Below are 23817 nucleotides of genomic sequence, written 5' to 3'. Positions count from 1 at the left end.
TTGGAATAAAGTCTCTAAAAGTGAATCACATTGAAATAACTTCTTTAAAACAACCATACAAACCACAAACCATATACTGCCTAAATAAATTAGCATTCTGTTCATGCATTTCAACAGTTCACTGTCACATGGGTAGTGGGAATTAAATCCATACCAAATTTCTTTCAGTTCTGTTCAAGAGACTTTTTCCCCCCAACTATATCAAAGTGAAAGTACTGTTATTGCCTTAATGGACAGATCTCATCCAGTCAAAGCAGGTTTAGGTACATATCGTGTAGAAACTGGTTTAAAGTGGAAGAGAACCATGACTCATCTTCATAGCTCTCTAAAGATATTTATTTTGCTAACACAAATGTAGCCTCAAGGCATGCATGTGCAAACACAAAATACAGAAAAGCTTTTTGAAATCAGCTACATGTCACCTGACAACCATTCAAATAAGTCTTATATTCCACAAAAGATTCAACACTTTCCAAAGAATTATTAGGCTTTTTATCAGAACAGATCATCAGTAACACAGCAATGTTCTAAATAACACTAGGCATGCACATGGATACACGCTATAAGGTATCGACTATTAACTATTACTAAACCAAAACACATTTAACTTTTGAGGTTATTATCAATAGGGACAATAAAATTAACCAAAAAAGAAAAATGATCTCATAGATCAAACTAATAAATCAAGACTTCCACCGAGGACTTAGAGAACAAACATGACAAAGAACAAAAAATAGAACTTGAACCAGTTTGTGTAATAAGTTACGTAACTTAAAGCATATGCAGCTGGCACACTGAAACACAAGGGTGTTACTCCTCTGGCTGCTGCTCAACAGGCACAACATCAGCTGAACCATCACTGATCACAGAGAGAGGAGTTATCTTTGTCAGCTGAGCCTCTAAAAAGGAAGGAAAAAATATACTCGTTTGATTATTTGATACTGCACAGACCATAGATAAAATCCTACAACAGATACCTGGAATATGGACCATACAGATGTGCTTCAGACTCACGAGAAAGTTCTTTACATTTATGACATTTTCTTTGATATATTCCACTACTAATCCATGTTTAGTGTGTTCCAAGTTTGCAATGTTGGATTCAATCACAAACTGACTTTTTAAGATAAATGATTAATATCATCACTTACCAAAACTGTCATCAGCACAGGATGACATTTCCTCCTTGGCCACACCATTTCTAAAATTCTGGAAAGCATCATAAAAGTCTTAACTTACACACCAAGTGCTTCTACATGCACAATAGTATCCCGGCTTTGATCCGAATGGAGACGTGATATTTACATGTAACACAAACAAACACGGTTACTCATGTCACATATTATCCAGGATTGCAGCCACAATGTTTCCAAACTGAGGGGTGTGGGGGGGCGGCAAGGCAAATGAATGAACAACAAATGACAGTTTGAACAAGCTGAGACGAGAGCAAGTTTCTAAAACCAGGATATGGTGTTTACATACATAAAACATACACATCAATACTCCAAACACAGGAGCATAACCAGGATACTAGTGGACATGTAAAGGGACTCAGTGATGGTGATTTCAATTCTCATACTTTTCATTCTTGAAGCTAAACATTTGGTTCAGAATTCACTGAAATGTTAATGTAATGTGCATTTGACTTCCATTGTTTTAATACAATCACTTGCATTCTGACTACTCATTTGGTGCAGTGAAATGTAGCGTGGGGGTTGGGCATCACTGGAGTGAGCTGGCCATGCAAGCACATGCAGGGTACTCAAGGGTCCCACACAGCTGTTGTTTCTAGTACATCCTAATTAACATTACAGAATGTCAATGAGTCTGCAGCTAAACATGTCTCTTAACCACTGCTGTCCTTTGAACACAAAGCATCAAAAACAACTATACACATGTGTACACAGCTGGAGACATCATGATCACACAGTTACCTCTGTTTGTTTGGAGGAGGAGTACACAAGCTGCTCACTGTCCTCCATGTCAGCTTCGGAGTCGGGGGGGGCATACAAGGAGGAATCATGATCAAGTTTACAAACCAGAAGATTATAGTCTGCTCCTGCAGTCAGATAATGGAGTTATGTTCAATGTCAAACATATATATACTTGTGAAAATCAAGACTTTTTTGTTATTATAGGAGATAGGACATATTTGGCCATTAAAACAATATTTAATTGGAAATTCATTAAAGCCATAAATTGCAAAGCATGGTTGGCACATTATGTTGTTTATCAAGCCAGACTTGCTGTCATATTTTAGCATTAAACCTGCAACGCAAGCCTACAGCATTGATGAATGGTCATCTTACGGTGTGTCATGTGTGTTGTGTTAGAAATGACGCACCAATTAATTGTCCATGAGGAGGTATCCTACAAGAAAGCAGTGGCTCCTTTTGGACCTAAAATTTAAAAAACAGTACCATTTTAATATAAAGAAAAAAACTAAAAGTAAGTTTCAGACACAATCAAAATAACAGTACTACGTGTGTAGCACTAAACATACAGCAGCAGCAAGCTGGCAGCGAAAAACCAGGTCCTTGTTTAGAAAAAGCTCGTATTCCCAGTTCTTTCTTTTTGGTTAATGCAAACTGAACTTTCTCCTTGTTTTCCTGTTGTCTTGACAAATTCAACACTGTGGTACATGCCACGTCACCAACAACAGAGCCGTGGCATACTTGTTTTTTGTTCACTAAAACCAAAATCCTGTTTTCATTCACTAAATAATTCTAGAGGGATGTTAAGAGACCCAGTATAAAAACACTCCAGATGCATCTACTTTAAATGGAGAAACTCAGTGTGTTGTAATTTACCATTTCCGCTGCTGTCCTAATGCTGAGACAGTTAGCTCCTGCACTGGTGACTTCACTGTCATCACCTGGCTCATTCAGATCTACAGCGCAAAGGAAAAAAAAAAGGCTAATTGATAACAGCAAGACTAAAAATACTGCATCCACTGCAGGGCTTTGATAAAATTGATTAAATAATAACCACACTGCATCACACCTGGAACATTGTTGTGCTGTTTATTCAGTAGCCACTGAGGTGTCATACCTGTGTAGACATCTGCCAAACAGGCCTCTTCAACAGAACAGCTCAAATCTTCAACCTCACCACCCTGAGCAGCAACACAAGGCAACATTCAAATGTTAAACACGTCAAGTTCTGCAGTCTGAGTTTAGATTATGTGGATTCAAAGGCATTACCAAGTCCTGAGAGGGGGCTATGCAGGTGTGTGGCTCACTGGCTGCTGTGCCAGAATCAGCAAGCAAGGCTGCACATAAATAGAGAGTTGATTTAGAGACACAACACACACGGTTTCAAATGGCAGCCTACTACTGTGCTTTACACAACCTGCTGTTTGTTCCATATTGGGCTTAGGTTTTTATTTCTCAATTTTTACTGCACCTACGGCATGTACACATAGATAGAAATTGAAAAAATAAAAATAAAAAGCCAGAACCAACAAATAAACCAACAGCAACAATTAAGTAAACATATATGATGCCATCAAACCTGAATCTGTAACCTCATGTTGAGCCATGGTCTCCTCTTCAGCCATCAAGTCACTCTGAAACAAAACAGATCATCCATCATCACCCATCATCCACAAGATCATCCACCCATGCTGTGGGTTTCAGCAATACAGACAACGTCATGTACCTGCTTTAAGTCTTCAGAAATCTTAGCAATTGTGGGACGAAAAGCTCCACGAGGAACCTTTAAAAGGACAAAAAAAACAAAAAAAAAACATCAGGACTATCTACTAGATCTAATATTAAACATAAGACTCGGTGATAGCATATGTTTTTTGGTCACATATTTACCATTTTCACTGTTGTCATATTGCGAGGAGCATTATCCTCCAAAAAGGCAAACTTGCTGTCATCTCTCTGCTCTTTTGGATCTGCATATGCAAATAAGGAAAGAAAAGACAACAAATACAAAATTATTAGCTTAACACAATCACTGACCACAACTTGACAACAGCTGACCATCAGATGTGAGTTTACCAAACTTAAAAGCAAATAAAATCAAAGCAAAGCACAATGCTGTAACTTTTCTTATTAACATGATTTCCATATATATTTACTTTTAGATGCTTGATTAAAAGGAAATGCATCATATTGTTAACTCAACAAAAAAACAAAGAAAGAAAGGAGAAATCAATGTGTTGCTTACCAGAAAAATTCATGCAGGTATTCTCCTCTCCGGGCGGAGACTCTGACTCAGTCACTGATATCTTGGACTCATTTATGTCCTTGTTAGGGTTCTCATCCAACGGAGAATTTAAGGGATCTGGGCCAAAAATGCTCACCCCTTCATCGGAAACAGATTCCCTCAGGCTCTCTGTCATTCTCAGCATTTGAGGTGCAGTGGTCATATCACATTCTGATAAAACCTGGTCCCTCTCTGCTTCTGGGGACTCCACAGAGGACTGAAGATAATCTTCAGAGTTGTTACTGTGCGTTGAACAACTTGTTAGTCCTGAAATTTCATCTCCTGTTTGAGGGTCTACAAGCTCACCAGCATCCTTCCCTTCACTGCAAATGCAAGCAACAGCATTATCCATTTCTTCACTGTCAGGATACTCAAGTTGATCCAGACGAGGTGCACTCTCTTTCACAGCTGGGTCACATAGCAGTGGTGGTTTGTAAGAAGTGGTTTGTCCAACTGCATCAGGTTTGTTTTCTGGCGTGGAGTTCTTCCACCAGGTTTTCAGTGCCTCATTTATCAACCTGCCCTCAACTTTCATCTGCACAAAGCATTTGATTTTTCCTTCTTCTTTTGTTAGTCTAGTGACAGTCAGCTGTAACACTTTGTCTGCCGTAAGCACTGACAACTCATCTACTACACCGCTGTCCCAGGATCCCCGTGAAGCATCACAGCCTTCAAGTTCGCACAAAAACGCCTGTGGAGGGATTTCCATCAGGTCAGCGGGCATTTCCCTCACATCGGTAACACTGACTTGGGATATGTTTCCGTAGTCTACAAATAAAACAGAAACCTTGTTTTCATCTTTGCTGATGACCTCTGCGCGGTACCAAAGATGATTGTCTGAAAAAAGAGCGACACATGGGCTGCCAGGGGAGAGCAAGCCTGGGTCAAGTGGTTTTTGATCGGCTGCATCCCCAACTTCTGAGAGACTTGATATGATTTTCACAAGCTCTTCTGAGAATGCAGGCTGACACCAAAACGTCTGAGTATCATTTACAGTTGTAACATAGACCTCAAACTTTTGTCCCTCTAAAAACTCTTGTTGCTTGTACAGCAGAGAACGGGAGTTCGGTACAGATTTCTCTGGGACTTGCCTAATGTCAGAGGACCAGGCAGTTCGTTCATTTTTTTCAGAGCAATCAGCTGAACATCCAGAAGGTACTTTACACGTGACATTCACTCCATTGTCTTCAAGACTGACTTCCCACATGGATCCCGACTGCCTGATAAAGTGGCACTTGAGCACCTTTTCTCCATTAGCACCGACGTCTTCTTTAAAAGCTGATGTCACTTTTGGATCAAGCACTTCCTCCTTTCCAAGAGCTGCAGCATCACTCAGCATACAGCATGTGCTGTACATAGGAAATTGCAAGGAATCTTTATCAAGTCTGCCTATCTTGGAAAATGGTATCACCGCTGTATTTCCAAAATCAACAAACTCAACAAGAGCCATTGTGTTACTGTCGATTTCTCTTACAACTGCTCTGTACCATGAGTAATCACACATCCACTCTGCTTGAACAAGGTCACCTGGATGCACCTGTTTGATGTCATCGGTGTGGGGGTTGGATTGTGGGTCATTGAGCTTTTCAACAAGGGAGAATAGTTCATCTTCTTCTCTGACAAGTTGGACGTAGAAACTCAAGGGGTTTTTGCAGTGAGAGACATAAACATCTGCTTTCATACCAGATGTGATAGATCTTGAGGGCAGGTCTGCAAGTTTAGGGAGTTTTTCAACATGAACATAATCACCTTCTGCCTTATTTGCCATAGCATCTGGTGTCCTTCCAAAAGACTGTCTTTGGGGTGGGGGTTCGTACAGCTTTAACGGAGGAGCTTTGACCTTCTTGTGCAAAGGCTTCAGTGCAGACTGCAGATTCATGTCGGCATCTTTCATGTGATGTGCTGATTTTGGGGCGGAGACACCGTTCTGAATGGTTTGAGTGTGATCTTTCATTTCTCTAGCTTGTTTTGGGACAGCTTTTCGAGGTTTTTGTGTAAGATTTGCTGAAGTCTCAAGTGCTCTCGGAACTTGGCACACAACCTTGCTGTACATCTCATCTGCGTACATTTGAATCTGAAACTTCTTCGCAAGCTTCGAATTAATCTGAGTTTTACCATGATACAGCTCAACCTGCATTTTCCCATTAGGTTCTCGAGCCACTACAAGTGCTTGAAATTTACACTGTGTCACACTTGTCGCAAACCACCTGTTCACCTCACTGGGAACATCGGCAGGGACACCAGAGAGGCTACACATAATTGCTTGTATAGGCACAGAAATTATGTCAGCAGCCTCTCTGGGAACTGGAAGCAAGTTAGACTTTTCCACCTCAACAGTGTCACCATAATCCACAAAGTGAACCAGAATGGCTGGCTTCATGGCCTTGATCTCTCCCCTGTACCACTGCCCATCTGTGTACTTCGCAAAACACAAAGTTCCAAAGACTGCCGGGACCTTTATATTCTCCAACTGTTGGCAGAGACTGTTCACTTTGATCTTGAGATCTTTTATCATATCAGCATTCCTTTGGAACTGGCAGTAGAACTGACTGACACTGTTCACACTTGTTACTGTGACCTGTTCCTCTGTTCCAAGTTTGATCTTGTGTGCCGAGTAATAGTATGTGTTCAGATGGAAAAATGGCCCATTGTCTTTCTTAGGAGGTTTGAACAGACTGACCATACTGGTGGAGATGCTCTCAAAGGGAGTTTCTAGATCCACAATGTTGAAAACAGTCATTTGCTCACTGCACATTACAGCATATATGGTGCACTTCAAAATCCCAAAGTTGAATGCAGCAGTTTCCACAAGGCTGTGGAACCTTCCTATTGCTTCTGCATTCCACTCATTTGTGACAGATGTGGGGTCAACATGGTTTAACAGACTGCACCGAATAGCTTGTCCCTGCAGAGTGAGGTATTCAGGGCTGATCCTCCGCAGGTCATAGAGGGAGACTGTCTCCTTCTGGCCGTAGTCAACAAACAACACATCAACATGAGGCGCTTCATGTTTGTGAATTACAAGGGCCCTGTACCATATTCCATTATCAGGATGGCGAGCTACACAAGCTCCTTCTTCAAGAGGCTGAAACTCACTGCTTGCATAATGTGTCTGTATGTTATGCATGAGAAACTTCAAGTTTTCTGCATTTTGTACTAGTTGGCACCAGAAGTCATTTGGGCTTTCAATGTGGGACACAATGACTTCAAAGACACTTCCGATGGGAAACATGAGCTCCTTAAATGTAGGAATCCTTCTTCGATTACTGGCAGGGCCAACTGTATTTGGGGTCTGGAAAGACATTTCATTGTTCATGTAGACACCCGAGAGTCTGGCATGTGGAGGTTGCGTGGGGAGAATAGTAGGTTGCATGGTCATTTTGGCTTTGGGTTGTCTCTTTGTCTCAGTCCTTTCAGCAAGGCCAGAAAACCACATCAGTGTACTAAGATCTTTTTCTCCCTTTACTTTAGGATCTGTTAGCTGGACAACATAGCTCTCATCGTATTTTGCTATCACACGTACATTTAGTGTTTTATCTGTGACTGCTTTGATGAAAAACTCACAAGCATTTTGACTCCACCTCCCATCTTTTGGCCTGATACCAGCCAGGGTGCATTTCACTGCAAGACATGGAAGCTTTCTGAAATCATCAGGAAGGTTCTTGATGTTGCTCCTGTCAACCACTTCAGTGTTCCCATAATCAACAAAGAACACCTTGATTTGTGTCTCACCAACCTCAACCACAGTTGCTCTGTAGAAAACACCATCTTCTGCCTTGGCAAGACAGTAGAGGCCAACAGGTGGATTTCTGACCACATCTTTATTCACTGAATCTTTGCAGAGATGGTAGATACGATCCAGTTTATCTAACTCATTTGCATAGTTCTGTGTTCGGACCCAAAACTCTGATGGGTCACGTATATACTGAACTACTGCCGTGTGAGATGATCTGAGAGAGAGGTCTTCAACTGGCAACTTCTCCACTCTTCCTTTGTCTTCTTTTCCCTCAACATAAGGAGTCCTTGCTTGTGCTGGATGCTGGGGGAGGTTTGCAGTGCTCTGGATGGCAAAATCTCCAAGTGTTTTTTTCCACTCCAGCAAGCAGCTCTCCTTGGAGACAAACAAACTGTTTATGTTTGTGTTTTCATCTCCATAGAGCGTGACATAGTGAACACCCTCAGAGGTGCTCTGGTACTCAAATTTGGCAATCACTGTCTTGTACAAAACAAGGGTCCTGAGATAGTCAATCTGGCTGCTTGTCCATTCAGCTCTCTTGTCAGTGATACCATAAAGGGAGCAGGCGTAAGTTACAACAGGCACCCTGAAGAACTCTGCAGCAAGTGGTCTTACATTTTTCACTTGAACAAACTCTTTGGTTCCATAGTCAACTTTCAACACTTCCACCACTTTGCTGATTGGGAATACCTGTTGCAGAACAGAGCGGTACCATCTGCCATCACTTCCTCTTGCAGCACACGGAAACCCAATCATTTTGGGACCTACAATGCAGTTGGTCATACTGTTCTCACAGCACTGTCTGATTTGCTCTGAGAGTTTCTCCAAGTCTTTTGAAAACACCTTCAATTGGCAAAATATACACTGTGGATCATTCACATTCATGACTATGACAGTCTCCACAATTCCCGCTGGCAGTTCTGGGTACATGAAGAACTCTTGATTGTTCAACTGCTCATCTGCTCCTATGGAGATCTGCCGCGACTCTGGAGACACTTCAATATGAGATTGCAGTAACATAAGATATAAGTCCTGAAACACATTGGGAGAGAGCCACTTGGCAAATCCAACCTCGAACATTCGTTTGGATATACAAGGGATGTGCAGGAGAAATGTTCTGTGCGCTATCAGTACATCTTGCACATGTGCCTTTACAGACTTTCCAGAAAGAGATCTCAGAAATTCAAGAGCCATTGGAGACCATCTGTTCTCAGGTGAGAGTGGTAACACATTAGCTAGCACGCAATATTCCACTTCGGGTGGCAGGTGGAAATACTTCTTCTTACCCTGTGCTAGATTACTTGCGCTGGTGCTATGTGTCACTGTTTTGTCAATGAGGAACACAGTGTATTTTGGACCATTTCTTGAGACAATGCGAGACCTGTTCCAAGTACCATCTATCTGAACCAAGCACAGGTCACCAGGATTTCCTTCAAATTCTTGAAATGTGTTTCCAGGAGACTGAATGTCATTGGCCAGGCGCTCATAATCTGCCGTCCTCTCCTGGCTAAATTTTCCCCAGAACTCCACAAGTGAACAAAGGGGATGCAAGTGGACTTTGGTTATGAGAATTGTGACATCTGTTCCTCGTGCAGGAAGTCCCAGCACTGAAGACATTTTGGCAGTTTCAAGAATTTCAGCTATCCAGGACTTATCATTTCTCTCAACATAGCTGTGTGAGCACTGGATGTTAACTGGACACAAGCACACAACATACACATACAGAGAAGCAATTATTTAAACATTTCTTATCATGGACTGTAAAGAACATTTGTCATTACCAATTAATCTGCATATTACCCCCCAAGTAACAATGACAACTTCTTTAGACAAATGACATCATATTGCTTATTTTGTCTAATCTAAAGCTATGTAGTTTACTTTAAGACAAGACAAAAAGACAAAAATGCAGCAAATTATCACTGACAAAAAATTATTATTTTCAGTCAATCTTTTTACTGTTCAGTTCTTGCCACATTAACAGTAAGACTGCAACTAATGATTTTGTCATTATTAATCTGCTGATTATTTCCACGGTTAATTACTGAGTATAGAAAGGGTTGATGCTTACCATAATTTCACAGAGCCTAAAGTGTTTTCAAATTGCCTCTTTTACCACTATCCTTAATTATAAAGAAAAAAGCAAATGCTTCCATTTAAGGAACTAACAAAAGTTTTATTTTTGCTTTGGGTTTATAACTGTCTGTCAATTCACTGATTGTTACACATCTGAATAATAGTATGTTTTCATAGACATATTTAACTAATAAAGACATTCATGCATTTGAATCTGTTAGCAATCAAAAACAGTTCTGATCCCTAACTTTATTTGCCATACACAGAATAACCAGTAATGTGTACAATCCTAATATTCCGATAAGCAGACTTAATTTCCATTTCCATTTAACTCATTTGTATTCTAATTATTATTTAAGTATGATAATAGCTTGTTATAATAATTTGACTAGTTAAACTATTACAAGCTACAGCCTCAGAAATTACTGAGCAAATCAAAGATGTGAGTAGTGGTCCACAGATCATAAATTGTGGTAGAGTCCTATAATAAACAGAGAAATACCAACAAACAACAAGGTGTACACATCTTGAAACCACCACATTCTGAAAACTGGTTAATGCACGTAAGAAAATTCTGCCAAAATACTCACTGTGTTTGTTTTGATGTTCACAGGAGACAAAGGAGCTTCTAAAAATCCTGCCGAGGGCAGATGCAGTGGGAAATCTAAAAAAGTTGAGGCCCAAAGCACACATATAAGTTAATTAAGTGAATGACATGAACTAGACTGTGCCATATGGTTTCAACTCCAAACAGAAGTACCGTTATAGAATTAAGGATGAACAGCTGAGACCAGTCATGAAGTAACTAAAGCTAGCAAATAACACATTTTGTTTTGAGCGGTTTTAGCGGTTATTTAACGTTAGGCTAAACAACTTTTTTTTAATTTATTTTTACAATCATAAATAGGAATGATTCATTCCACAGATTTCCCAGCAAAATAATGGCAAACCTCCACCTTTAAATTAAACTTTTTCACAACAAAGGCGTGAATTTTGTTTAATGATGGCTAGGGCTAAATTCAGATGTAGCTAGCACATATTTGCTAATATTAACTATCTAAATTAGCAACTGCCGTTCACGTTAACACACTCCGGCTATGCAGACATTTGAATCCGAAAGTTAATTGGTAGTTTAAAATTACAGATGCTAAATTACATACGGTCAAACTATCATGATGGCTGCCCTGTCACTTAGACTTAAACAAACGCAACACCCCAAAAACAGTTAGCACATATTAACTCACACGTTTTAATCCGGGAGACCGAATCTTCTCAAATAAAAGATGGCGGTGTTAGCGCAGGTTTACCAAAGTAACGTTGACCTAGCAAACACGCATTCAGCGGCGGCGCAAAAGTTGTTCCCACTACCTAAGTTTTTCAGATATAGCTAGCCAGTGTCAGCGCTTTTCTACCGATGCCGACTATTGCAATAGATGATCCGTTCAACTGCTCCCGAAAGTATTTTAGTAGAGATACAAACTCCATAGCAAACAACGTTAGAAAGGAACGGTTAGTTAGTTCAGCAGCCCAAAACGTGCGTGCCAAAAACTCTCAACGTTTTGCCCCTTTTTCCCCATCCCTGACCCGGAACTATCGTCGTTGTGGTCTGTCACACACCTAAACGCTATTATTATTATTATTATTATTTATTTTATTTTTTTTCTTACACGGTACTCACTTCAGTTGGTTCTGCCTTGAAAAAAAGTGATACAAGAGTCAAGTCATTTTCATAGAAACAGGTTGTTACAAAAGAAAGAAATGACCGTACAGTTTGATTCATTACAATATATTATCTCTCTGTGAGCTGGTATGACAATAAAGTTCCTTGAATCCTATGTTGAGATATATGTATATATATATTTATATATAGAGAGAGAGGGGTTAGTTTTATTTATGTAATTTTCTTTTCATGCATAAATTTGGAAATGGGTGAGGACGTGAGGATTTGCTTCGAAACAAATGAATGTTTACTGAACTGATATGTTGTGGTTCAGAAGCATTTGTGAAGGAGCAATGAAGAAAGTGTTGCATCAGGAATTATTTCACCAGAACCTTCCTTTGCACACACAGGATGAAAGCAAAGGAGCTGATCCCTGAGCGCAGATAAATATAGACCTAGAAGAAACAGCACTAGAAGTGTGTTTAAACATCTTGTGAATTAAACACTGTTTGTGGAAAAGAGCAGTAACATGATTTAGTGTCAGTAACGTTTTGTTTGGCTTAACCATTACATAACTATCCTTTTGTATTGCACAACTAATACACCAACTAAAATAAAGCAAGCAAAGCAAGCCCCCCCAGCAGTAAAAATCAGGTTCTTTTTATAATTTTTCAGTTCAAAGTATTACCCCTACCTTGATGTTCCCTGATGTTTTGCTTTATGTGGATCTCCACTTAACACATGACCTGTCATTAATTTATTTCTACCTAATCACCTTGAGCAAATCTAATTTGCCCTGACTCTGCAAGTATCAAATATACATATGGAGTAGACTATTTATGTTTTTTTTCTATTGAAACTCAGTACCTGTAGATGGACAATCAACATCAAATTTGCAAACATTTTCAGCTCACTGAAAGTAAAAGAAAGGGAAGAATGGAATCACCACATGACAAAGAAAGTAAAATAGTAGGATGACTACTGGATTTACTAGACTCATACTTATGGAAACTTATTAGTATCAACTGAGTACTGTCCCATTTCCAAATGACAAGATGCCAAGATATGGCTCAAAAACATAGGGTAAATACCATGCAATCCATTCAGCCCTATCCCTTACTAAACTACACCACTAGAGGGAGCCAATGCAACATAATGAAATCAAACATCAAATGTTTATTGTACTCGTGTCATACCTGTTTGTTGACTTTGCTTAGAGTTATTCTTACTCCCTGGGTAAATCACTTTGTAAATATACAGTAAAACAAAGAATATAATAATCAACAATGGATAAAGTAAATTCCTGAAACAGTGAAGCAAGGACTTTTTTCCCCTTTGTGATAGCTGTCCTACCAAAACGCTGTGATCTTTACAAAGTCTGTGGATTCAGTGTGGAGAAAAATTCCTTCTCGTTGGTTGAACTTGGAATCAGCAATAAATATCACACACAATTATTTTCTCCATAGATTTTGATGAAAACTATCACTTAAAGCGACTGACCTATACAAAATGCCTTTGCAGCAACATACAGCTTTGTCATGGTACAAAAAGCACAGATGTCACAGCATACGCATTACTTGAAACCAAAGCAACTAAATGTAATTCAGCCACCATTGAGTTGATTACCTACACCTGTGTTTGTAACACTGTGAAACATCAAAATGACTGTGAAAATGGCCTGCTCACGTGCCATGGGAGGATCCACCGATCAACCACATCGTTAACACCACTGACAGGTGAAGTGAATAATAATTATTAATCTGTTTACAATGCAGGGTCCTTTGGGGAAACCTCGGGTGTTGACAATCATGTGGATGTTCTTTAACGCGCACCATGTGAGCACGTGACCACAAAATGTTCAGACTTGGGGGTTGTTTCCAATTATAAACACTTAAATTATAGAGTTATAGGTGATGTTAGCGCCACTGTTGGCCTGTGATCGTGTCTACAGTCGTTCTGTGTGGGGCAGCACTACGTCATATTTGGGTCCAGGCATTCAGTCGGAAACCGGAAATTCGTCACCTATTAGCGACAGTTGCCATTTTGAAGGGAGGAGTGAAGAGCTGGGGAACTGCGTGCTTGTTTTTCAGCGGTGTTAGTTGCTCATAAAAATATTTCATCATGGCTATGCAAGCAGCGAAGCGTGCTAATGTAAGTTTGAATGCGTCGGTTTGTGTATTTTGTGTTGAACATAACCAATGATATTAGCTTGGTCAGTCTAGTCGGTAGCGTAAGCCAACTTTAGCATACTGTTAGCCGCTTAGCATGCTAAGGAACGGAAAACAGTCGCACTGCTTAATAACTTGTTTACATTTTGAACATTTTTGAAGCAGTACATCACTTCTAGTTATTCAGGAGACTTTTTTTGGGATTTTAGGTCTGAAATTGTGTTTTTACACATGTGGCAACTCGTACACTTTTGTAAACACTAAATCACTGGTCGATAATGCGCTAGCTTGCTATGTGTAGTGTATTGAATCGTCAGTACAGTAGCTAGTAACGTAGCTTAATGTAATCTACGGGTAGGAGATACCCAACGCTTTGTTGCCCAGTAAAACATCAATAGTCATCTAAAATATATTAATCTAATAGCTAATCAAAATGATGGCACTTGAAAGCATCTATGGACATTTAGAAGCATTGAAAGTATACTACATGTGTGACACGAATTTCTCTTAACTAGAATTGCCTAACCACTGGTCGTTATGTCGGATATTAGAGGACTGTATTGCATTCTCATCGACTCCTATGTATTTTATCCAGTCACCCAATATCAACAAGATGTTTAACGCTTGCGTTTTTTCTTGTTGTATGTTACAGATACGATTACCTCCAGAAGTGAACAGAATCCTTTACGTCAGAAACCTTCCTTATAAGATCACAGCTGAGGAAATGTATGATATCTTTGGGAAATATGGACCAATACGTCAAATCAGAACGTAAGTTTTATATATAATAGATATCTGGTTGACATGGGGGGGGGACTGCTTAACAAGAATTGAGATTTAATCATCATAGAAGACACTTGGTAATGAGAAGGATATGCAAGACCAGATACAACACTGACAACCTGTTATGTTATTAAAATGACACACACACAACCCCCTTCAGTTAATGAAGCCTTTTATTGCTATTCTAAAGCTTAAATGGATGCAACCCCCCCCCCCCACGCACACACAAAAATCATAATTTTAGTGAAATGGTATGAAAACATTGGGTGGAGGGGGATGGTCAGAATATATAAGAGCATATGCAACTTTTGATGTTACAAAGATTTCTAGATCAGTAAGAGTCAGATGTACATTTACATATTGTATAATATACTGCACGAAATTTCAAACTGCTTTGATTCCATTAAAATGTCTTTTTATGTTGCGTGTAAACGTTACAAACCCTTAGACTCTGAAGATAATGGTCTTGTGGTCACTTTGTGTGTGTTTTGCGCTTGCTTGCTTCTCAGGGGTAATACACCTGAAACAAGAGGAACAGCTTATGTGGTTTATGAAGACATCTTTGATGCCAAGAATGCCTGCGACCATCTGTCAGGCTTCAATGTCTGCAACCGTTACCTGGTGGTCCTCTACTACAATGCAAACAGAGTATGTATGAGCATTTTAGTGTTTTTTGGGGTCGTTGGGTCAAACAGTAATTGTGGAATAAGCTTCAGTCAGCCGAAAATAATGTTTGTGGAATTTAAACAAAATAAAAGTTTTGAATCACTAGAATATGCAAGCATACATATTCATGCAGCTATTCCAAATTTAACTAGATTTTCTGTTTTATCAACTCTCTTTGCAGGCTTTCCAAAAGATGGATACAAAGAAAAAAGAGGAACAGCTGAAACTTCTAAAAGAGAAATATGGCATCAACACAGACCCTCCAAAATAACATTTGGAAGAACTCATCCCCTACCACGACCCCTTCTACATCCATGTCCAGAATCTTCTCTTTTCTATCTGTACATGCTGGTATTATACAGTTGTGTAAAATGTTCTTTTTTTTTTAAAGATTTTGTTGAAATTAGAAGTTGAGTGGGAGTTTGTTTATTATTTACTTCATCAAATATGTCTGATCACTGCCTAGACCTTGTGAGTCTGAGTCAGGGCAGTGAGCAGTTGTGTGGCATTCAAAATAAACCTTTGAGATGTTGGTTGGCGTTCAGCCGAAGTGATTGACAGGTGAGACAAACCCTTGAGTAAGAAACAAGGTTTAAAAGGATTTAGATAGTGAGTGGTCATCATATTCACCTAGGGAAAGATATCTCTCTTTTAGTTTTCACTTCTACTTTATACAGTTGTTTAATTTGAAGCTAACTACAGCCCTGCAAAGTGTGATATGAATTAGAGCTCATACATGCTGACTGTACAGTAAATGGTTTCTGTACAATAAATGTTCCTTTTCTAAAAGCTCCTGTCGCCTCCCTTTTTAACGTACTGTAGCTATAACGTAACAGAAGTGCTGCCCTTTCTGTGAACCCATTTAAATTAATAAACCATATGTATTTTCCACAGTCGTGCAGAGGTTAGTGGGGTTGCCAGATTCTTGGGTTGCCTGAAGCTTCAAACAGCTTGTGATGATGCAGTCTCTGGAGGTTTAGTTTGAAATTGGCTGTACATCTGTGAGGGCACAAGCCTACATGTGAACTCTTTGTAATGCATGATATCGCACCAGAGAGTCATGGATAAACAGAAGGCATTCATTCCATTTAGTTGTCTACCACTGTTATCTAAAAAGTACATTAACAGAAAGGAAGATAAACATAGATCAGCTACAATTTAAAGTGATTAAGTAAAGTATAAGCAGTCTGATCAACAACATATAATTAACAAAAGTACTAAAAGTAAAGCTAAAACAAAATTTCCTAGTAGTGCCTAGTTCCAGCTTCTTTTCCTGATAGTAAACTGAATGTATTTGAGAGTTGGACTGATAAAATTGGATGGACATTTTTCATGATTTTCCAAAATTTCTTTTACTCATGGCACATGAGTAAAATGGTAGAAATTCTCGTTTAAGCACAATTTTCATGTTGTAAACTGTGGCTAATATTAATTGGTAATTTTGCTGTAATTTGTAATGAGGTATGATACTCTGATCATGTGTTTTACTTGTAAAATCTGAATCTGCAAAGAACAACAGCTATCAGATGCAGTATATAGACAAAAGCATTGGGACACCTGTTCATAACACAGACAGGGACTTCAATGACATCATACTCTAAATACACAGACGTTAATATGGATTTGGTCCTCTCTAGGCAGCTACAATAGCTTTCACTCTTGGTGTTTCTGTGGGGATTTTTGCCCATTCATGCGGTAGAGCATTTGTGAGGTCAGACACTGTTGTTGGACCGAAAGGGCTGACTCATAGTCTCTATTCCAGTTCATCCCAAAGGTGTTCAGTGGGGTTGAGGTCAGGACTCTGTGTGGGCCAGTCAAATTCTTCCACACCAAACTCATCCAACCACGTCTTTATGGACTTTGCTTTGTGCACTGGGACACAGTCATGCTGGAATAGAAAAGGACCTTCACCAAACTGTTGCCACAGAATTGGAAGCATAGCATTGTCCAAAATGTCTTGGTATGCTGAGGCATTAAGATTTGCCTTCACTGGAAGTAAGGGAACAAGCCCAATGCCTGAAAAACATCCCCACACCACATCTGAATTCGTAATAAAGAGGTGGGTCCCAATACTTTTGTCTATATAGTTTAAATCTGGTAAAGTAAAAAAAATATTTCCCTCTGAAATGTTGTGAAGTAGAAGTATAACATAAAATAGAAATGTATTTAAGTACACAGCGTGATTACTACAGGGGCAATGACTGTGTGGAAATAAATTGTTTAACTGGGCCACCTACTTTTATTTATTTTTTATATTTTTTGTCACAAAAGCCAGTGGGAAGGCTGTCTACACTAGGCCGACAGCACAGGATTCACCTACTGACCTGTGTCTGTTGAAACACTTTGCCACAGAAATAATCTAAAATTAATAAGCAAGTGTAAAGAGAAGTGAAAACTAAAATAAGCTATGTAAGTAATGGATAAACAATTTCAATGATTAGTCAAAAGTAAAACTGAAAATTATTAGGTAAAAATAAAAGTAAAAGTCACTAGTCAACCACTAGTCAAGGTGTAGATCTACGATATATAGATGCTGCTTGAAGGGATGAGTCAGCAGACCAGAGCCCATAGAGTTCCTTTTATTAGATTAAATCACAACACAGGGAGTAGTGCAGCCATGTCGTCAGGGACACAATACATGCTACAAAAGAATCCTTGTACACGTTTGCCTTTGCTTACATTTGGTATCTTGATAGCAATAATAATAGTAATAACAGAGTTGGAATTAGGAACATTGTCTGCCCAAGGATGTTTAAGTAAAGAAGTTCAGATTAGAAAGTGACAGGGGACAGGTCACACTGCTGACGGATGACGATGGACTGGTATGCTGGATCTTTATTGCAATACTGTATGTTATGACATGTCACATCTTCTTTAACCTCCTTAAGCTCTTAAAACACTGGGGTATTAATGCAGGTTGGAGTGTCTGCGGTGCTTTCAGACAGGATTAAACTAACCCTAACCCTATTTAACGATACATGTGGGCTTACGGGTTATTTTCAGATCTTTTTAAATTTTTTTTCTTTTTTTTTTTTTTTTTGGAGGTACCACACTGAACTTCTCTACATTTAGTGTTCATCAGTACGCGTACACTGTGTGAGAGAGGGGAGTAAAAAAGTACAAAAAGATTGACTGACTGGGGAGAGAAATATTTCAAGGGTTAGAGAGGGCGAATTGTCCAACCTGGTAAAAACACGCCTTTACAGTAAGAGGCGTCCTGTCCTCCGCTAGTTACAGTGTATATTGAAACACCATTCACTGCTCCTCTCACTGCTTAGCATTCCTTTACTTCCACTGAAAAAAAACACAAACATGAAAGTTAAAATGCATTATTTCTTCTCTCCCTCAGCGCTAAGAGTCTAAAAATTCCTCTTAATTAATCACACTGATATGCAACCTGCAGGCTAATTGGGGGGAAAAGAAAACATGAATGTGATGGTGACACATGGGTTATAACTAAGCTTGATAAGAATGCATTGCAATTATAGATGAATGCTTAGTTCTTCTGTCTAATCTAATTTAGTTCCAGCTAAGGGGAGTGTCATTCATTCTCCAGGGAATCTTCAGGGAAAAGTTTGATCTCACTTGCTTCCAGTCCATTTGTTTCAACAATGAACCGGTTTGTCTCTTTTTATCTCTGGGTGGATTCGTCCGCATTCAACATCTGCTCATTTGTAATGAGATGGTGTGTTTAAATGCAAAGGGGCAGGGATTCAGTTATTAGCAACATATACTACAGCTAATCTACAAGGAAACATGCTCCCACAGTTAAAGCAGTCAAAAGAAAAACGTCTTGACAGATCACGAAAATTTACATCCCATACAAGGATACTTGTAAAAGGACCTACTGCAGTTTTTTTTTTTTCCTCCCTAATCGGTAAAAATCTTTTCTCACGGTTTTGCCCAAGTTCACCACACCGCTTTGATAAGGCTTTCTGTCTGCGATTACAGGATGCAAAATGAGGAGATCTTTAAGGCAGAACCTAAAGGCATGCAAATTAACTACGTTTACATTTTTCTTTACTGACAGTACAAGCATGTTTTGGAAGGAAAAGTTGGACAAACGCTAATCCATCTCTTCGAGGGCTAATATTTCAGACGATGGATAGAGTGTCTTAGTGGAGGCAGATACATTATCATAGGAATTTGGTTCAGTTGACATTACTCAGTATTATGAAACACATACAGCTAGCATCAGTAAACTCGGAACGATAAATAGAGTAGCGGCAAATTCAACGTAGCACATCACTGATGCGCAAGCTCCAGTAGAATGAAAGTGTATGGAAAATACTTTGCACACTTCACATTTTGGCAGTTGATCTTTGAATAATTTAAATATATATTCATATTTATATATCTATATATATTATTTGTGCGACGTGTTCATATGTAGTGAGACATGTGTGTGTGTGTGTGTGTGTGTGTGTGTGTGTTTACTGTGAGTGTATTTATTTGCGGTGTGAGTGTGCACCCGCACTCTTGCACCCGCACACTTTTGTATGCTGTGTGTAGATCTTTTTATAGCAAATAACATTCTCATGCACACGAGTGTTTCAAACACAAGAAGCAGATCCATTGAAAGGTAGTCCAAGCATATTTTTTTTCTGTGGAAATAGCTGCAAACTGAATGGAACATGAAATTCTTTCTGTGCAGTCCGTGGCGGCTGGTAGAGCGCTCCGCTCGCCCTCCGGCCTATTTCTGGAGGTCACACTGCAGCAGTAATACGATGGATGGGTCACTCTTGGCAGCCTCTTTGAACTCTTCCAGTGAGATCTGGTCGTCGTTGTTCTTATCCATCTTGGAGAAGATCTTGTCCACCCTCTGCTCGGGCGTCAGGCCATCCTCGTTCATTTTCATCATGATAACAGTGCCTACCATCTTGTAGATCGCCTGCAAGAGGAGAGAGAAAGCAGTAGATGTTTAGAGGAGAAGGGCATCTCGAGTCTCTTTAAGTTTCCTTCCCTTGTATCTCTTCCTGAGCGAAGCAAGGAAAGGACGCAAAGAGAGCAATCAAGAAACCTCGAAGTTGAACTGAGGTTTCCTCTTCTCAAAGCCAGTGCTTGACAAACTTTTTGTCGCATATCCCAATTCAGAGACTGAAAAAGGTGCACGTCCCCACCCCACAATGTTCAACAATTGTGAGAAATGAAGCAACTAGTTGCAACTAATAAGTAACTTAGTTTCATTCTTTATTTTTCTCCTGTCATCCCCCTGCAGTGACTCTGAGCCTCCCAAGGGTGCCTGCCCCCCAGTTTGGTAACTTCTGCACTACGCCACCATCTGACAGCCGCACAGCTGGAACACAGCCGGATCACCTGTCAGTTGGCTTCAGCTACTCTGTACAGATAACGCAATGAACTTTCCAAAGAGTAATGCGGATGCACAGAGTCTATTAGCATTTACTGATGTCCTCCTCATGACACAAGAGAGGAAAGATTAGTCTCTGCCAACCTCCACACATGCATGAATAATGTTACCGTTTATATGTTCTATGCACACATCGGTGGAATCCATTTGACTTCACTGCTCCAACACTGAATGCACGTGAAGATGGGAATTAGTCCATGTACAATGTTAGATCTCACATAAAGACAGAGTTAGCAGTGACTGAAAAGAAATGAGGACGATAGACATTTAATAGCTGAATAACATAAAAATCTCCTCTGCCTGAATTTATTATTACACATAAGACAGACCAAATTCAAAATTCTACACGAGTCTGAAGTGAACTTGCTCTTTTGCCTTTTGCTTTTTTTTTTAATATTATTCATGTTTTTGAATAATTAGTGTCTTGTCAGGCCCTGCAGGCTTAGCCCTCTGCTGTATAACCTTTAACTAAGTATTAAAAAAAATCAAAAGTTGTGCACCCCTGTGACTCAGCAGATTAAAAAGCACAGAAGCCATGTGGCAATGCATCGCATGCTTGCCAGTTAAAGAAATTGTTTGACATTTTAGGAAATGTGTTTATTCATTTTCTTGCCCAAAGTTTGGTGAGATGATCAATATCTGTCTCACGTATGCATGCTAAATATGCCACTAAGTGGATTTGTTACCTTCAGCCAGCTAGCTGTTTCACCTGTTTTCAGCCGTCATATTCACCACCGAGACATGAGAATAAGAAAATCATTCCAGGGTGATTCCTTGTTGTGATACCTCAATGATCTCCAGCATCTCCACCCGTGTGATCTTGCCATCCCCATCCAGGTCGTACATGTTGAAGGCCCAATTGAGTTTCTGCTCGAAGCTGCCCCGTGATGTTATGGACAACGCGCAGATGAACTCTCTGAAGTCGATGGTGCCATCGCCATTCTTGTCAAAGGTCCTGAAGGCGTGTTGGGCGAACTTGGATGCATCGCCATATGGGAAGAACTGTAAGAAAAAAGGAAAAGAGGAAATGGAGGATATAAAGATAAGTTTTTTTTTCATGATCAAGTCTTCCAAGGCCAGCTTGATTTAATAATCCCATGAACTAAGATGCCTTGCGTATTGATGCCAGTAGTTTTGGGTGCAGGAAACTTAAAAAGCTTGATCTCTCCATGATGCAAACACCACTCAAAAGGAACACTAATAAGCAGCAAGAAATCAGTGTCTAAATACAACAGATTTGCCACTTGGAAGTTGCAATTCCAAAACACGCATGGATCTTCTGATGAACTGTAGCCCAAAAGCAATTCATTGGAGATTAGAGACTGAGGTTGGTGGTGTGGCAAAGTGACCCAGATCATGTTTCATATGTAAATCCTTAATAAAAAGAAGTGAGGCTACTATCACATTTTGCAAGACAATGTTGCAGTGTGCAAAAAAAGAACAGATTAATGATAACAGATGTTATTTGGAAACATAACTATTTGCATTTAGAATCGATGTACATTGATTACCTGCAGTAGAGAATTTTGGTTTCCTATTCTCATCCATCCTTTAAAAATCTACCTTTGCAAATGTTATCCTTGCTTTGTGTATTCATGTATGTTTAACTGGGAAACATGTCATTTCAAAGCATCTACAGCCTCCTGTCTTTCCCAAGAGATTCTAGCTCTAAAAGAGGTGACAACAATTACATTGTAGCCTTTATCGATCTTTGTACTGAAGCTGTATTTCATTTCAGGCCCATACATGGGAAGGTTAGGGTCACCGACACATTTGTCAGTCAGTCCCTCACAGGAATTTTCACACACCGCTGACATCCTGACACGTGCGACACTTCAATATGAGTCGTTACAGAACCTCACTTTGTAGTACTTTGCTGTTGTCTTCATATACAGATCGGAAGTGTTACAAAATTTCTCTAAAAAGCTGTATAAAGTAGTTTTATGAAACTTTTATGAAACGGATACATGGGAGACACCTTGAAGGTGCACAAACCCTCAGCTTTAAAGGGTCCTGTGGGTCTAGCAACCCATGTTCTCACTGTGTTACTGTCAAATTTAAATTTGATGTTGGGAATTACTTTGGCGATGTCTCTACTTTCATCTACCACAATCATTGGGTCCCAACTTTAATGTGTTCAATACTTTGCTGGTTTAAAGCAAAACAAACGGCATTGCCTTCAGCCTCAGCTGTACATTGTGTGTTAAAGCTAATATTCAAATGCTAGCATGCTAATATGCTAAATTGAGATGGTTATATTGCTAAACATCAAAATTTCAGTAATGTCGTTTTGAACGTGTTGGCATGCTGACTTCCACTTTCAGCTCAAAGCACTGCTGAGCCACAGAACAGCTAACAAGGCTATATAACAAATACTCCCGATACAAAAATATTTCTTTTGATGTGAGTCTAATCCTGTGCTTTAACAGGACAACAGCACTGAACAGCAAAGTAACGGCAGCGCAAGCCATCCATGTCATCACTGCATAACTGTGCTACATGTACACAGGGCCAGAGGTCAATGCAGTGACCACAGATCCCCTACTCGGCTCATCGTGTACTGTAGACCGTGAACCCTGTGGATGGCTGCGAGAAGCTAAACGATTCGTCAGATATGACCTTCCACTTGATCTCCCTGGTAAAACCTCTTTGAGCTCTTTGATGGGTAATCTAAGCTGAGGGAGGCTGCTCTATGGAGACTTGTAAGCTGGTGTTGCGGTAACAGCTATCATCAAAGAATTTCAACGAAGCCGAACAAATATTCCACTCTGCTAATTATTGGGGAGAATGTCTTGTAGTTTATTTTGCATGTATGGAAACTAGGAAATCAACTTCACGTAAGAGAGAGACAAAGGAATGAATGAATTTACAAAGTCAAAGTGAATCACCTCAGAAATGAAAAACCTCCATCATTTTAATGTTTAAAATGTCAGGAAATGTCATCAGATCTTTGCACTGACGTTTTAGGGACTAAATGGTGAGATGAAATGTATTTTTTGAGGAGGAAGCTGCTTCTGAATCAAAGTCCAAACTCTCTAAGGTGGTTATAATCTGTGGTTTTAGCAATACGAGCAACCCCTTGCACGTAACACATTTCATCAATATAACAATTTTTGATTATGATTTCAGCTTTAAAATGAAA

At 39.6% G+C, this 23817-nt stretch overlaps 3 protein-coding genes across 11 annotated transcripts in view; 1 reads left to right on the top strand and 2 right to left on the bottom strand.

Annotated features, from left to right (window-relative positions):
- Positions 1 to 314: 314 nt before the first annotated feature.
- Positions 315 to 12905, bottom strand: tdrd6 (tudor domain containing 6). 9 transcript variants are annotated; one of them, XM_046373765.1, is made up of 13 exons: positions 12887 to 12905; positions 10621 to 10694; positions 4180 to 9648; positions 3825 to 3904; positions 3661 to 3717; positions 3514 to 3568; positions 3204 to 3271; positions 3004 to 3115; positions 2811 to 2890; positions 2345 to 2399; positions 1935 to 2059; positions 1152 to 1209; positions 315 to 899 (listed from the first exon to the last, which is right to left on the bottom strand). In XM_046373765.1, exons 3-13 carry the CDS (start codon positions 9569 to 9571, stop codon positions 811 to 813), a joined length of 6171 nt encoding a protein of 2056 aa, XP_046229721.1. In that variant the 5' UTR covers positions 9572 to 9648; positions 10621 to 10694; positions 12887 to 12905; the 3' UTR covers positions 315 to 810. The 9 variants fall into 9 exon arrangements, with proteins under 9 accessions (XP_046229721.1, XP_046229722.1, XP_046229724.1 ...); XM_046373766.1 differs by lacking the exon at positions 12887 to 12905 and adding an exon at positions 11709 to 11739; XM_046373768.1 differs by lacking the exon at positions 12887 to 12905 and adding an exon at positions 11275 to 11547 and having other exon boundaries at positions 1935 to 1987.
- Positions 12906 to 13473: 568 nt separating this feature from the next.
- On the top strand, positions 13474 to 16096 carry sf3b6 (splicing factor 3b, subunit 6). Its single transcript, XM_046373782.1, has 4 exons — positions 13474 to 13841; positions 14511 to 14629; positions 15151 to 15289; positions 15489 to 16096. Exons 1-4 carry the CDS (start codon positions 13812 to 13814, stop codon positions 15576 to 15578), a joined length of 378 nt encoding a protein of 125 aa, XP_046229738.1. The 5' UTR covers positions 13474 to 13811; the 3' UTR covers positions 15579 to 16096.
- A 2164-nt stretch (positions 16097 to 18260) lies between these two features.
- The window catches only part of vsnl1a (visinin-like 1a), a 31995-nt gene continuing 26438 nt past the window's right edge, over positions 18261 to 23817 (bottom strand). The window contains exons 3-4 of the mRNA XM_046373553.1: positions 21462 to 21677; positions 18261 to 20198 (exon numbers count right to left, since the gene is read on the bottom strand). Coding sequence (XP_046229509.1) covers positions 20001 to 20198; positions 21462 to 21677 — 414 coding nt within the window. The 3' untranslated portion in view covers positions 18261 to 20000. The remainder of the gene's footprint in view (positions 20199 to 21461; positions 21678 to 23817) is intronic.

This window comes from Scatophagus argus, chromosome 19, assembly GCF_020382885.2.
Source record: "Scatophagus argus isolate fScaArg1 chromosome 19, fScaArg1.pri, whole genome shotgun sequence".
Taxonomy (NCBI): Eukaryota; Metazoa; Chordata; class Actinopteri; family Scatophagidae; genus Scatophagus; species Scatophagus argus.
Note: the sequence above shows the minus strand (reverse complement) of the source record. Positions and strands in the feature narration are given on the sequence as shown.

Bases quoted from the DNA above. Each gene is read 5' to 3' on its own strand.
- tdrd6 (XM_046373765.1), bottom strand. From the start codon at position 9,571: ATGTCTTCAGTGCTGGGACTTCCTGCACGAGGAACAGATGTCACAATT. The intron at 3,718-3,824 runs GTAAATATGTGA...GTCCTTTTAAAG, and splicing joins ATATGACAACAGTGAAAATG to GTTCCTCGTGGAGCTTTTCG. The intron at 1,210-1,934 runs GTAACTGTGTGA...GATGCTTTCCAG, and splicing joins CCTCCTCCAAACAAACAGAG to AATTTTAGAAATGGTGTGGC.
- sf3b6 (XM_046373782.1), top strand. From the start codon at position 13,812: ATGGCTATGCAAGCAGCGAAGCGTGCTAAT. The intron at 13,842-14,510 runs GTAAGTTTGAAT...TGTATGTTACAG, and splicing joins AAGCAGCGAAGCGTGCTAAT to ATACGATTACCTCCAGAAGT. The intron at 15,290-15,488 runs GTATGTATGAGC...CTCTCTTTGCAG, and splicing joins TCTACTACAATGCAAACAGA to GCTTTCCAAAAGATGGATAC.